Genomic DNA, 15,470 nt, shown 5'->3' on the forward strand with positions numbered 1-15,470 from the left:
TTGTAGTCTCATTGCATTGCTGTTCTCTCTTACATGGAATATTACATTGTTGTTGACATCGCCGGTGGGTTCGATTAAACTGTCGCTAAAAATTGCTGTCGTCATTTAAGTTAACATTGTGCAGGACTTTACACAATGCTATCGCTGGGCTGTCGTAGTTGTAATTGAAGAGATTCTAAACAATGTAAATCATGCACATGGAACGAGAGTTCGTTTTCCGTATTCGTCAACCTGCCGCTGCTCACTAGTGTACAGCTTCCTTATTTGGATTTGCCATCTGCGTTGCGAATACGTTGGAAAACATAATTATTAATGTAATGAACAACCCACAAATTAACATGTACACAAAGCATGTCCTTTCGCTGAACAACTTGGACTCATTTAATGCTAATAAAGTTAAGTTAACAAAGAGAAAATCTTCTATTTACCTGAAAAGGGGACTGGGCTGACCTGTGTGAACCTCGGAGTCAAAGGTCTTGAGTGCACACCTAGTTCATAATTTTGCCCCTATTTATAGATTTTTGGAGGATCATGTCCAAGTTTGCCAAAAGTCAACCCTAAACGAAAACACTCTTTGTTACAATGTACCTACTAGATTTTAGAACTTTGGCAGTGAAAGACAAAATCTGCTGGCTCAGACTGATCTACCATCACACACACACAGACACACACATTCATATATATATATATATATATATATATATATATATATATATATATATATATATATATATATATATATATATATATATATATATATATATAATAATATATATGTGTGTGTATGTGTGTCGGTATCTATCTGTGTATGTTTGTGTGTGTGTGTCTTTTAGAGAAAGTACGTATTTTGACTATTATCGATTCCTACTGTCAAACGTTATTTTGGTACACTGCAAAGTTAAATATCTGCTATTTTATACAAACATTTTGCAGTTACTGTCAACTACGAAGAACAACCATGAATATAAAACTGTATAATCTAAGGTTTGCTCTTGAATCATTGAAATTGGTGGAAGTTCTCAGCAAAAGAAGGCACGGTAAGATTATTCTCCTCCTCTAGCAACTTATTCTTGCTGCAAACCGCTCGTCTCTTCTTCGGGTAGCTCTGCATATTTCTCAAGGTATCTGACGAGAAGCAGTTCCAGCAACTGAAAATATCAGAACAAAATGTTATGATTGTTAAAGTCAGAAAGATAGGTGAAAGAAGTGTTTTGTTTTTCGAAATTACCCTTTGAAGGTTTTGCATTGTTAGTTTTCTCAGGTACAATCAGTTTGTGTGTGTTTCCTCTTTCTTAACAGAGTAAAAATATGTTAACGCGATCTTTACTATTTGTTTCTCATGACGCCACAGGCTTCCTTACAAGTTATACTTTTAATATCGTGAAAAGACACCTTGGATTACAAATATGAAAAATAACGGGACTACGTGTCAAGCATTGGTAAGAAAGGGTAAGGGAACGGTACCAGATATACATCAAAATTGCTATTCAAGGGGCAGAGCCATCTATAGAGATCCCCTGAGACAGCATCACTATATTTACTACAAAAATATTCCATGCCTAGTTATCCAAGTGAGATAGGACAATATGTTCCGTATTACAAGTATCCTGTGGCATAAGCATCACAGGCAACATTTCTGAAGCAGCTTTCTTTGATTTTCTGACTTTTAATGCTAGGGAACCGTATCATAGTCAAATGATCATCATGTAGAGTTAACACTTTATATTATTGGACGAGTTTGGAATGAATCTATTGCAGAACAGGGTTAAAGGGACAAAGTTGGCCATTTTTCATGATTTTTTTTTATTCGAGATACCGTTTATATTGTTTGGCATGTCGAAAATATACTGAATGCATTGGTGACCACGCTTATATTCAACCCCGGTTTTAGACACGATAAACAAAACCATCGAGAAAATGAATTAATGGTCATGACCATTAATTCATTTTCAAGATGATTTCATTGATCGTGCCTAAAACCGGGGTCGAATATATGCATGGTCACTCATTCATTATCTTTCAACATGTCAAACGACATAAGTAGTAATTTGTATCAAACAAAATTCATGGAAAATGGCCGACTTTGTCCCTTTAAAGAAGTACTACTGGACGAGAGAACAAAACATATGTTCTTTGAATGTGGAAATTATGATTTGTTATCCCACCAATTGGAAGTTTGTGGAACATATTTTCAAAATCATGGAGAAATAATCAACATTGCTTTCTCGACATCTCTGTAAACGGTTTTACTAGTATTGCAAATTCTATTGCAGTCTTTGCTACAAATTTAAAGTAACCCTTCATTACGATAAAGATTCAGATTGTAAGACATCTCTTTTTCACTTACCTCAGTGAAGGGGAATGGACATAATATTCCTTCCTCCTAGATGAAAAAGAGGCCAACAATAAGAAAAAGGTCAATACAAGTGTGAAACAATTTTATCAGTTGAGTCGCTATTCCAATGGTAGTTATATCGATTTATTCTTTACCCGGATTCTCCGCCACATATTATTACCGGATTCTCGCAAACTGAATAAGATCGCTTACTGCTAAGAGAGTACAGTTATAACAGCCAGACATCACCTTATATACCTTGAAAAAGTAGAACTGCTTGCACCAATACACTGCATCTGACAAATATATGTTTATCCACCTGCATTAATTAGTTTTTATATCATAGGACAATCTATAAAGCCATATGGATTAACATAGATTGAGGATTTAATGCGGGAACTAGAGTCTGGAGCACGCCCATACAAATGAATATTCAAACAAAATACTACCAGCGTACAAACCTGTATGCCGGACAGTTCCTCAAATCCTTGTATCATTACTTCTGTTGCCTAAACAGAGAACGAGATTTCATGGTTATTTCACGCCAAAATCGCCTTGTACAGGCAAAATCAATCACGAAATTTGTAGTGTTTGAATGTGTTCTGTATGTGATGAAAGATGAAAGAGCTAATATCCTAGAAATTAGTATCTGTGGAGCACAATGTCTCACATAACTTAGATAGAGAGCATATTCAGTGATCAAATGGGTAGTTGCAACTTGTGTCCTTAAACTTTTTAAGGAGTATCTGTTAGTGCAGTCCCGCGCAAAACAGTGCGACTCATTGGTGAAGAAGCCAACTCATTATAATACCAACTGATAAAAAAGAACTGGAGAAAATATTAAATTTAGAGGGCAAGAAGCTTATACCAATGTTATAGGTAAGTTTAATGAACGTGCAATTTAAACTAGAACTACAATAGTTGCCAATGAACAGGCATAAGATTGTATCGTTGATCACTGGGTAGTGAGTTGCGTCCTACATGGTTGTTTCTGGTTTATGAACGACTTGGAGAGCAACTACGGTTTAACTAGGATGCGATTGATTTTATTGCAAGCCAGATATTAAGTGCAAGTTTTGGTACACAAAACGGATACACATAGTCTCGTCAATAATGATGAACAACTTATAAATAATTAAAGATATAGCACTATGTCACATCATCACGTTTTTCTTAAATTGTGCATGTACATCGGCAAAAGGTAAAACGGTCACTCTCATTTATGCAACACTGTGACCAGTGCATTTGCATTTCCTGTCTGGTCTCAACAGTATGGATTCGGTTGACAACTGTATGACCCTTATATTTGTCCAAATACAAATTGTAGGATACCTTATTTCAAAAACTTCTAATTGGGCGCAGGGTAGTAACAAAACCTATTGGTGGTAACGCACGTGTTGAATGGGTGACTGTCCTTCAGACATCTTGCCGGCCTAAGATTAGCAGTTTTATCTTACTCTGTTATGAGAAACGACGCTCTGAGCATCGGTTTAAAAGACTTTGAGAAATGTATTTTTTACTATAACCCAAACGGGATTCGAACCCCCCCCCCCCACACACACACACACACTCACACAAATTATCCGTCTTCTACATCACACTACCTTGAACCCTAATAATACAAATTATATACAAAGTAAAAAAAAAGATGTTTTTATGGGTAAAATGATACATACTTCATTTTCATTCCCTGCATTAGCCACAGTTTCAGATGTTTTAACATCCCTCAGTTCTGTCTGTTTGAACACAAAATCACATATTAGAATATATAACAATAGCCAAACAATTTATGTTACCTGATAATGTTTATCAATTACATCGTAAACTTATGTGATTAAAGGATCGTGATTTTTTAATTGAAGGTGGCAAATCACAGTGTGCATTACTTCAACAGTGCTGCCAAAGAAATCAAAAAGACCACGGACTGAGTTCTCCATGGACAAAATATAATGGCATCAAAAAGTAGCAAATCTGTACGTGAAGGTCCATGAATGGCTTACCTCGTGTGTCTCATTTTTCTTGAAGTTATCTACGCAACACTTTATCAAGACAAACAGGAAGGGAATGCAGCAGCAAAAACAGCCATACAATAGAAATACTATGAACGAGAAAATATTGGCATTTGATCCTCGGTCTCCGATGTACTCCATCCATATTCTAGACCTTTGAAATTTCCACTCCAAGTCTATCTCACCCTGTCAATAAATAGTGACATTAACTGTGATAGCGCTATACTGATGAACATTGTTCTCCCATACGTCAACCTTGCAATATTCGCAAGTTGTGCGTACACGTCAATTTTTTTCTGGCAGCTTCTCATATTGACAGGTTCATTTAATGTTTTTTGTCTTGTGTTTCCGTCAATGTGTCTATCGATGCGATGTTTATAGTTATGGTTTCACGATATTGTGACAAAAAATTTCACATTGAGATACTTATTGCTTACTGGATCGCCATACAGTATTTTAAACTGATTGGGATATGGCTGTCCATTTGGAATATCTTTTCGCTCTGTGTATATTGCAGGGAAATTACACTTAGAATCTAAATATCATTTAACGACCGTATGGTTATATAACCATTAATAATTTATATGATATTATGGAGAAGCAACTATAGGAAACACCAGCTAAAAGTAGGATAATTCGGAAGTCCAATCGCAAGATCATGCAAATCAGTGTTTAAATAGGGACATCTGGGCAGTTAGCGGGCCGTATGAACTATGTACGGACCGGTTTCCATAGTTACCGGTCCGATGAAGTCCTTAGACGTCAAGGTAGACGCTTAACGCTCGATGTAAATATCCATGTGCGCACTGCTATTTTGACTTCCATTAAAATCTGTTTGATGCCGGTCTATAAGTGTAAAATTCTTTGAAAATGGCCTGCATATAACTAATTTTCACATAGAGTTAACTGTGAAGAGGCATGTAATAAAAATATTATTGCCCAAATACATGAGTATGCCCTCGCAGCAGGAGACCATTTGTCCTTCTGGCGGGGGGCAAATTGTCACCTGCTCTCAGACACATAAAACTATGTATTCAGGTAATAATATATAATGATATGTAAGGCTATCTACTCACGTGCAGCCTCGAGTACCGGTCAGACATCATGGCGATACAAAGGTTCAACAACATAATCAATACAATTATACCAAACAGAATGTAAAGTATGTAACCAACAGCTATGAAATAAGACGTCAATGTCCTTGGTGAACTCAAGGCGGCTGTTCCGTTGGACATCGTTGACAAGGTTCGTTCCTCGATCGTCAGTGATTCCGTCGCGTCTCCTCCGAATATGGTGAAAACCAGCGACGACAGAGACGATGGAAAGCTTAAAAAAATGGGTATTAAACATTGAGTGGGGTACCATCAGAATCCGGATTACATACAGAATTTACTAATGCTTTCAACCCATCTTTGCATTATCTGCAGGATTCTTTGCATTATCTGCAGGATTCTTATTTATCCAGAGTGGGACAAGGCTTTTAAGACGGATGAAAAATATCCACCTCAAGATTCATACTTTTTTCCATAAATCATGACATCATGCGTTCCTTTCAAAATGTTGCACCATGTGCCAATGCGTTTAGTGCGCAGTGGCCATATGTTTGGCCGTGCTGCGGTTTATTTTCAACTGCCAATCATAAGTGACTTTCTTGAAAGTAGAGGTACGCCATTATGACAACGATTGTAGTGGAATGTAGGGCATAAGCGTCGGGAGTTTGACAAATCTTGCAGCCAATCTCACTGCTGGAATATATTTTGTTAGATTACAAGGATTGCACGTTCCCTTTACTTACCTAGCAAATTTAGACTGATTTTCTCCGACATCGACGTAGAAGTAGTACATAGCCAGGGCGTATGATACGAGAATATAGGCAAACACGACGAGAAAGCGGAAAATGTCTTGCCACATCTCAGTGAAGATCAACAATATTGGACCGACGAAGTATGAAAGGTAAAAGGGTTCCATGAAGCGCAACAGGGCACAGACAAAAGTCAGGGACGTGAATTTACTCAGATAGATAAAAGTGTAGGGGTCATCATATAAGTCCCCAACAATGTCGGGGTTACCGATGATCACACCAAGGAAGAAGGACACTAAAATAGTTACATCAAGAATATTCCAGTGGTTTTTGAAATAACGAGATGGACCCTGGAACATTAATTGTTCAATGTCTGCAATGCATAGAGCTGCAAAACATACTGTACACAAGAAGAGTAAATATATATAGTTCTTGTCTGCCTCAATGATAGCCCTGGACCCTTCGACTTTGTAGGTAACAAATATTTGGTACCAGAAGATAAAGAATAGAAAAAACGCGTAGTGGAAATAATGACTCAAGAATGCCGATTTTGGACTGTAGAAGAGACGATGTAGTCGTGTGGTTCTGCAGGAACAAATATGAACAGGAAGAAACTGGTGGAAAATGCCGTAAACGAAGAAAGCGAAGATGGAGTACAGCACTCGCCATAAAATGCCTTCGTTTCTTGACCACTTAGGTTGACCCCGTAACCATTCTTCTTTCAGGAAACGTTGAACTTGATCCTCAGAAATGAACTAGAAAAGAAAGGAAACGTCAATGCAACTTAGACTTCGAAAGCTGTGTCTGCTGGAAGCACGACGTTGCAAGATTTAGCAATTTTTGTAACTCAAAATCCGACTAAATTTATCTCAATATTATTGCAATAAACGCAACGGACATTCGGCTTGCGGACGAACGATCTTCAAAAAACGTCAGTGCTTTACAACTTGTATTTCTGTGCTTGCATTAGCTCGGCTGAATCAACTAGTGTTACGCTATTGATGTGTGCAATGTAGCAAATGGGCTCTGGCACGTTTGCAGACGCTTAAAGGTTTTTCAGGTAATGTAATTACAATTTTAGTTCCTTATGCTCTCCTGAACTGTTTTGAATACACCTCATTGGTGAATCTTGATTTGTACCTGAACTGATGTAACCTTGCAATATAACCACGTTCAACATGTCAGTACTTTCTTGCAACAGTAATCACAGTGGATCAAGAAGTTTAACAGACAGAGAGACACGTGCTCACTTGCGCATGTGCCGCACCATAAAAAGGATTCGGAAAAACAAAGCGGGAAAGTGTCCATGCTCTGCAGAGATTACATCTTGTAAATGTAAACAAAGATAGTTACCCTCTTTTGCTTTGTATCAATTGCCTTCTCCATGGTCATTAAGTGTTTAGGATCCCTGTCACAAATGCACGACATCAAATTCCTACATGTTTCGATATTTATGCAGTTGCAACATTTGTGGTGGCAACCACCTTCGAGGAACCATCGTACTTCGTTTGGTGTACGGCAGCCATTCAATATTTCAAGCGGAAAATCCTCCAATCGCTGTATGTAACCATTGAGCGTTTCGTACATGTCCTGTGGCGGATTCAAAATGTAACGAACCATTGAAAGGCGGTGGTCGTCGGAACGGCGCATGTGCAACTTTCTTGTTTACAAACATTGTATTTCATGCACTATATATCGATGCATCAATGCATCGTGTCAAAATAGCTCCAACATTTAAGTTTCACAATGTACATTAAGACAAACATGTTTTCACTTTCATCAATCGCCAACGTAGCTTGGATACAGTGTTTACATCGGTTGTAGGGGTCCCTAGCGACCTTTGAGCGCCGTTCCGACGACCACCGCCCTTTAAACCAGATTTATACTTGTAACCTATGGTACCAATTTACCAGCAGCACGATATTACAAGGAAAGTCACTCATCAAAAGTTTCAAAAAAATGATTATAATTTCCAAGTACAGAAGGTATATAGACGTTGCAAGGAAGGATAATCTTTGAAATTAATGATTAAAAGTAATCAATTTATCAGTTATTATATACAATTCCATGGAATTTTTCTGGTTAACGTCATCGTATACTAGTGTTTTTCGTGGAGCCGTAAAACTTCGAGCAGAAGGCGAGAAGTTGTGCGGCTCCACGAAAAAACCTCGTATACGATGACGTCAAACAGAAAACTTCCATGGGATTATATATTTATCACATGAACAGTCTTATTTTTCGTTTGATGTGAATATATCAGATAGTTGTTGAAGATTCAAAATGTATTGTCGCGATTAGGCTTTTATTTCAAGGGATTACTTTTATTTAATGAACAAGCCTGCCGATCACTCTGGAGATATATGCAAATTATGTTTATCGGGTACTTTCATTCATAAATCCGATCAAGTTGAAATTTTGATTTATGGACAGCAATCTTTACAAATCAGACTTACGTATTCAGTCACGTGAACTTTTCAATCATTGTCTCGCGCTGTCCCAACGCTAGAGCTATTAGAATATTTTCAAATATCAAGAACAAGATAGAAACAGTAGTTTTTATTCTAAGAGATGTCGTGGCTTTTAAAATACCTCCAAAATACCTCCATCTTAGCAAGCCAAGTAAGTTCCGTCCGATGGCATCGGTGCCGACTTTGACCCAGACTACTATCAGGCCACAATGGGCTGTCACCGGTCTCCGCCAATGTCAACTCGCCGATCCCGATCTCGGTTGCCAATGTTTACATATTACGGACTTTAATGCATGCAGTGACAGATATCTCGCCCGTATAGATACCTCCAAATTTTGTCCCTTGACGGAAAGTCTGTTCTTTTGACCCGCATTATTTAGGTTGCAGTGCCGGGCAGATTGAGTATGGGATCAAGAGATAGAGCCGAAAATAGATCAATCTAGAAAACTACGCAACCCACGGGCGCCAGTGTGTTATCCGTGTCAATTTTGCCGCAGAGTTCGCCACCGACGGGTACCAGTTAACTCGCACCTTTTCGAACCCGCCAGGAACCAAGTCGCTCGAAACTAAGTCACCCGATTCCAACTCGCCTGACACCAACTAGCCGATTTGTGATTTTTATGACTACCCTGTCCTGACAAATTATCGACTCCAAATAACGTCCGACCACAGTTTCCATGTGCATGTTCGGTCTGTCAGACTCGATATTCACGACGCAAGATACTTGAAAACTTAAAGGTTGAAATCGACAACGACAATCGGCCAAAATACACGTGCAGAAAATGTACAGGAGGTGGCTGATGAAATGCCGCTGCTCTGGTGATACGGTACCGCGTACGCCCTTCGGCTGTCGCTTCTGCATACAAAATGTTGAATATATGATTTATTTGAACTTATTTTGTAATTTTTACATGGAAAAACAATGTGTTCTTCATTTAAGTGGAAGAAGAGCGGAGCAGCGAAAAACGTCCCGCGTGTCAATAGCCAATTTTGACAGGTGCCTGTCAACCCCGCAAAAATTTACAATACAAAGGAGTGTGGAATCTATAACACAAAATATTACTAGCATGAGCATCTCAAACAAAGGGGGAGTTGGTTTAGGGCGAGTTAGTATCGGAGGAGTTAGAATCGGGGAAGTTGTATCGGGCAAATTGGTTCAGGGTGGGTTTGAAAAGGTGCGAGTTAAAGGTATACTGTCACCTGTTTCAATTTTGCCACAGTTACCATTGAAAGAGAAAATCTAACAAATCACAGATTTTAAGCTGGTGGCCGCTTTCAAAAACAGCGCCCTCACAAGGGCATTTTGAATACCAAGGAACTTCCCGTTGACCATATATGGGCATATTTAGATTACAGGTGACTTTATAACTTTAAGTCTCGTCCCTTTGCCGTCACAGCCTACCCTCCAGGTTTGATTCTGATCGATGGAAAATTTACGGCATGTTTTATGTGTGATGAAGGAAATATATCGTTGTTTGTCGAATGAATTGATGTTTTGCACCTGCTATGCTGCTTTCCCGAAGATTTTACTGTTCTTATTTTTTTAGCTGAACTTACGTTGAGGTGTCGCTTTCGTGTTTATCGCCAGGAGTGACGTCCTCATCGACCCGTATAACCGGAGCCGTGACGTTACCGAGCTATAAATCGAATGACGCGTCGACGGCACCCCCATTCTATTCTTAGGAATAACTACAGCTTTCGCGACCCGATATTTTGTTGGTCATGCCTTCCATGTTTGCATGTCTGAAAATATCGCGTCATGTTTTCGTAAAAGTGTCACGAGAACACGGCATCGATCGCGAAATATCGGTCTGTGCACGCAAACGTCGCGGCGTGCGTCTTGTGCAGGAAAAAAAATCAAGTTCATAGAGTAGAACAGGGGTAATTCAGATTTCTTATCCGTCCTGTTCTACGTCACACAGCTGGTGATTCGGACCAGATCTCATATATATATATATATATATATATATATATATATATATATATATATATATATATATATATATATATATATATATATATATATATATATATATATATGAAATATATATATATATATATCATAATATATATATATATATATATATATATATATATATATATATATATATATATATATATATATATATATATATATATATATATATATATATATATATATGTATTTTCCCCTACGTGGTACCCTTCATATGCATGTCGCTCCACAGATCGATTTGTCGTCATCGACGCCGTTCTCTCATGACATTTTTACAAAAAAATGACCCAATAAATCAAGACATGGAAACATAGAAGGCATGCCAAATGAATTTTCGAGTCGCTAATACTATATAGCTTTTCCCGAGAATCAAATGGAGATACTGTCGATCGTTTTAACATATGGCTCAGTAACGTCGCGGCTCCAGTCGAGTCGTAAGGCTCAATGTGAACGTTGTACTTGGCGATCCCGGTTTACGATAAACCCGAAGTACACCTCAACGTAAGTTCAACTGAGTCTTCGGGAAAGCGACATAGGAGGCACAAGCATAAAGTCATTCGACGAACAACGATAAATTTCCTTCATCACACAAAAGTTAAGTAAATTGTCGCTCGGAATCAAACCTGCAGCGTAATGCTGTAGGCAAAGACATAGCTGTCGAGCTGTAGTCCTAACTCTGCAGTGCAGGGCTGTAGAATTCGATGTAACTCACACACAACAGAACAGTTTCCGTCAAGTAACAAAATTAAGATGTATCTACGGCCAAGATATGTGTCACTGCAATCATCAAAGTCCGTAAGACGAAAACATTGACGACCGAGATCGGGATTGACGAGTTGATACCGGCGGAGACCGGTGACGGCTGCGTTTTGGACACAAACATGTCATGAAGTACTATATGCCTCATCGAATGGAATCTTTTGCGATCGGCAGGGTCGTAAACTTATGTGATATGTACAACTACGACATCTCTAAAAATGAAAACTACTGTTTCGATCGTGTCGTTGCATTTACTTCATAAATTTATTTGTAAATATTCTAGCTCTGAATATTATGGCTATCCGGATCCGTCGCCAGTACGGTAAAAGCTATGTCCGCCGATGGCCGACTTGCCTTGGCATCAACACAGCGCGAGACAATGATTGACACGTTCACATGACCGATTCCGTATGTCTGATTGGTGGAGATACCATTCGATGCATCAATATTGCAACTTGATGGGATTTATGAATGAAAGTATCTCCTTGGTAACGGGCCGCTTTACTCAATAAATGAAAGCAATCGCCGTAAATAAAACAAAAAACGCGACGAAATTCATGCAATTTGTTACAATAATTTTGATCCATCTACGTCAAAAGAAAAATACGAAGGCTGTTCATGTGATAAATATATAACCCCATAGAAATTTTCTCTACTTGACGTCATCGTATACTTGTGTTTTTCGCGGAGCCGCACGACTCCTCGCCTTATTAATTAGTTACCCTTTGCAAGATGCAAGATAACGTTACCTTCAATACGGTCAACTTTTCTTGACGAACGAATTCTTTCATGCTCTTTACCAATTCAAAAGCTTCCTGAACACAATCCTTCACATCCCCAGATCTACAGCATCTAGGCCTACTTGACAAATCTTCATTCTCCCTATGTTGTAGGTAGTGCATGATAAGATACGCCGGGCTTGATATTGCGCCGTATGCATATATCTTCTCTTTTATGCTCGAATCTGTAAGAGAAGACAATCAGGGATGCTATGACGCTGAACTTTCATGTGAAGACGAAGGAACGTGTATGCATACTAAATTTTCACCATGATAAATAAGAGGACGGTCTGATGATTTTTCCGACAAATAAAAAGCAAGCAGACGGTATATAAAATAAGAAAAGAGCAAAAACAGTTTACGGGTTTATTGGTGTGCGCTTTGCATTCAGTGTGTCGGGACTGAATGATCACTTATAACGTGCACCCGTGGACGATTGGCTTTCCAAAGGTAATGTAAAGAGCCGCTCAATATGACAAAAGGTTTCTGTTTAACCTCAAAGAGGCGCCGTCATCGACTATTGCGTCGTACCACTAACACCCTCAGCAACTCATCACAACAGAAGGCGACTCATATGGTAAGCAGAAGCAATACGTTTTATCGTAATTATTAGTTCTTGTATTCTCAGTCTCTGCTTTTGGGCACAAGAAACAAAGAAACAACTTACCTAGAACTCTTCCTACAGCTAGTTCTTTTGCACCCTTTAGAAAGAGTAGTTTAACCATGTAAAAATCATTTCGCTCGGCGGCAATCTGCAGTGCTGTCGTCTGCATATCTCGTCTTCTCCCTTCGTAATTGACATCGACTGACTGAAACAGGAGAGCACCTTTACACCACATATTTTGGCAGCTTCATCTTGTTCAAAAGTAATTTTCTGGTGTAATATTACTATTTTGGGCATCCAATTGAAAGCCCTTATATCAGCAGGAGAGGGAAAAACATTACAGCGCAAAAGTTCAGTTTGCACGTGCGCATTCCGAACATAACAAGGCATTCTCTTCAAAGGTGATATTATCATTGAACTATCTATACCTTTGATTCTAACAATCTTTTGACTTCTGTATAGTTGCCGCGTTCCACGGCAGTGAGAAAATTCTCCGCCACTGTGTTTACACCAAGCCCGGCTCTATTTTGCTCTCCCAAGTAGTGTCGGACACTCTCGCTCAGCTTTACCAAAGATGAGACCCTAGAATCAAAATACCGGACAACTTAATGTACACGCAAAGCCTACTTACCTTTCACTTTCGCTAATTTTGTATAGAAAGGTGAGATACTCATGCAAAATATGTAATTTAAATTGTATACCTCAATAATTGTCATCGTGAACAAAATCATGTTTAATCAAATAACTCTAAGATATTTTCGCTACTAAACATTAAACACTTCGACATAGCTTGCCTTTAATATGAGTTGAGGTATACATTGAAATAGACTTACATTAATGACATGTTCTTTTTCCGGATCAAACAAAATCTCAACAATCAGACTCCGCTACTGAAAAAAAGAACATAAACAATCAAGTGTTGAGTCCTCTAGAGACTTATATCGTATATCACTTCAAAGAAACTTCAGAGAGCAGTAAATAAAGGCGATGCGTTCGGCAGAATTCGTGTATAATCCCAGTGTCTTGTAAAGTGACAAACAAGGCCGTACGCATCAACGTTTGTGAGGAATCCGTGGCAAAACGAGGCAAACACTTATTCATTTTTGAAACAAAGAAATGAAAACAAAAAAGCTGCTATCGTATACTGTTTTTCGGCTTTTTTGAAGAAGTGAAAAGTGCACGGAGTTCCTTGTTCATGTTTTTGCCTTTCTCTCCTGTATACCTATTAACGAAACAGGGAGCCCTACTTTCTACAGAGTGGACTAAGTGCGTCCATTCATTTAATGAATTTTACAACAAAACGTAAAATTGACGGTTGCAGAGATATTTTAGCTTCTTTATATTTCCGTTCTACTCTTTTGGCTACCTTCGCGGTCAAATGCTAATACCAACAGTTGTAACACTCGACAGCGCAAACAATGAAATGTAGCTACTTTAAGTACCAAACAGTAAAATGGTTTATGTTTTTGTTCATACCTTTCCGTTTATTATGACTTCGATACTCTCCTTAATCCGATTTAAACTAAGTTATATGTTCACGACAAAACAAAGTTATACGTTGTCAAAGAACTCGCGCCAAGTTTTCCGCCAAAAGCGATGGAGACAATCATAGGTAATAGTGAAAAACGTACAACAGTATATGATAGCAGTTTTTTTGATTTTCATTTCTATGTATCAAAATGGAATAACTGTTGGACGCGTTTTGCCACGGATTCTGAGGCTATGATAATATTACATATGTATATATATATATATATATATATATATATATATATATATATATATATATATATATACACGAAGTATGCGGTTCGTCTAGTCCGATACAAAGTGCTCAGTATAGACATTTGATAATTGGAATAGGGTTGTTACAACTGGTATATGGACAAAAAATTTTACTTAAGAATTTCACCAGAAATGTTCATCCACTGTACATAAGGGTCTATGATAAAATTGCATATATTTTTTTGCAATGAAAAATTAAACTTGCTATACTTGTGCATATACAGACGTTGAATAATGAACATAATTGTACTTGATTAGAATATGATGATAAAGGTTCATATTATGTGTACAAGAATCTGACTTTGGAAATTCACTGAAAATGTTCATCCACTATACATGGAAGTCTATGAGGAAACAATGATACAAAAATAGCGTCAAAGACACTGAAGCTCCTCAAGTATGAGGCCAGTTGAAGTAGTTGGTTGTTGGTAAGCAGTAATTGACTTGGAGGCATGGGGTTGGGATACGGGATACACAAGATTTGTGTTAGATACATTTAATTGTATATACGGCATGATTTGGCGCATTAATATAAAATTAAGTTGCATACATTAACACCAATCTATCCTGATGGAGTATGTGGCGGTTTATTATTAGGCGACTAGTAAAGTGAGTAAGCGCCATCTACTGCATTGGAATGCAGGAGAGCCTACGTAATTTCTCTGTCAGCACTGTAGTGAAAATTACTTCATTGTGTTTTTCAACATTTAAATTTGTAGTATACAACTGAATTGCATTTTCACATTGATCTGCTTGACCAGAAAATTCATCAGCCTTTTGCTGAAGTAGGTTTATATCTTCTTGTGTATATTTGCCAACTCTGAGACGATTAAGTAATTCTGCAAGATGTTTACCATCTTTCTGTCCACACAGGCGCAATAGAGAAATAAATATGCAAAAAAGATGAAAGGCTACAGTAGTATTTGTGAAATCGAGCTCAAAGGTCATTGAAGTC

At 38.1% G+C, this 15,470-nt stretch overlaps 1 protein-coding gene across 4 annotated transcripts in view; it reads right to left on the bottom strand.

The window, feature by feature from the left end:
* Nucleotides 1–781: 781 nt before the first annotated feature.
* LOC139117324 (transient-receptor-potential-like protein) overlaps nucleotides 782–15,470 on the bottom strand; it is a 29,597-nt gene continuing 14,908 nt past the window's right edge. For 2 of the 4 annotated variants that reach the window (XM_070680341.1, XM_070680340.1), the window contains exons 2-13: nucleotides 13,564–13,617; nucleotides 13,159–13,312; nucleotides 12,794–12,935; nucleotides 12,097–12,311; nucleotides 7,499–7,735; nucleotides 6,140–6,900; nucleotides 5,421–5,670; nucleotides 4,336–4,530; nucleotides 4,012–4,071; nucleotides 2,797–2,844; nucleotides 2,348–2,383; nucleotides 782–1,148 (exon numbers count right to left, since the gene is read on the bottom strand). In XM_070680341.1, coding sequence (XP_070536442.1) covers nucleotides 1,065–1,148; nucleotides 2,348–2,383; nucleotides 2,797–2,844; nucleotides 4,012–4,071; nucleotides 4,336–4,530; nucleotides 5,421–5,670; nucleotides 6,140–6,900; nucleotides 7,499–7,735; nucleotides 12,097–12,311; nucleotides 12,794–12,935; nucleotides 13,159–13,312; nucleotides 13,564–13,574 — 2,193 coding nt within the window. In that variant the 5' untranslated portion in view covers nucleotides 13,575–13,617 and the 3' untranslated portion in view covers nucleotides 782–1,064. Of the gene's footprint in view, nucleotides 1,149–2,347; nucleotides 2,384–2,796; nucleotides 2,845–4,011; nucleotides 4,072–4,335; nucleotides 4,531–5,420; nucleotides 5,671–6,139; nucleotides 6,901–7,498; nucleotides 7,736–12,096; nucleotides 12,312–12,793; nucleotides 12,936–13,158; nucleotides 13,313–13,563; nucleotides 13,621–15,470 lie in introns of all 4 variants that reach the window. The other 2 variants (XM_070680338.1, XM_070680339.1) reach the window with 1 other exon arrangement.

The sequence above is a fragment of the Ptychodera flava genome, chromosome 18 (genome assembly GCF_041260155.1).
Source record: "Ptychodera flava strain L36383 chromosome 18, AS_Pfla_20210202, whole genome shotgun sequence".
In the NCBI taxonomy this organism is placed as follows: Eukaryota; Metazoa; Hemichordata; class Enteropneusta; family Ptychoderidae; genus Ptychodera; species Ptychodera flava.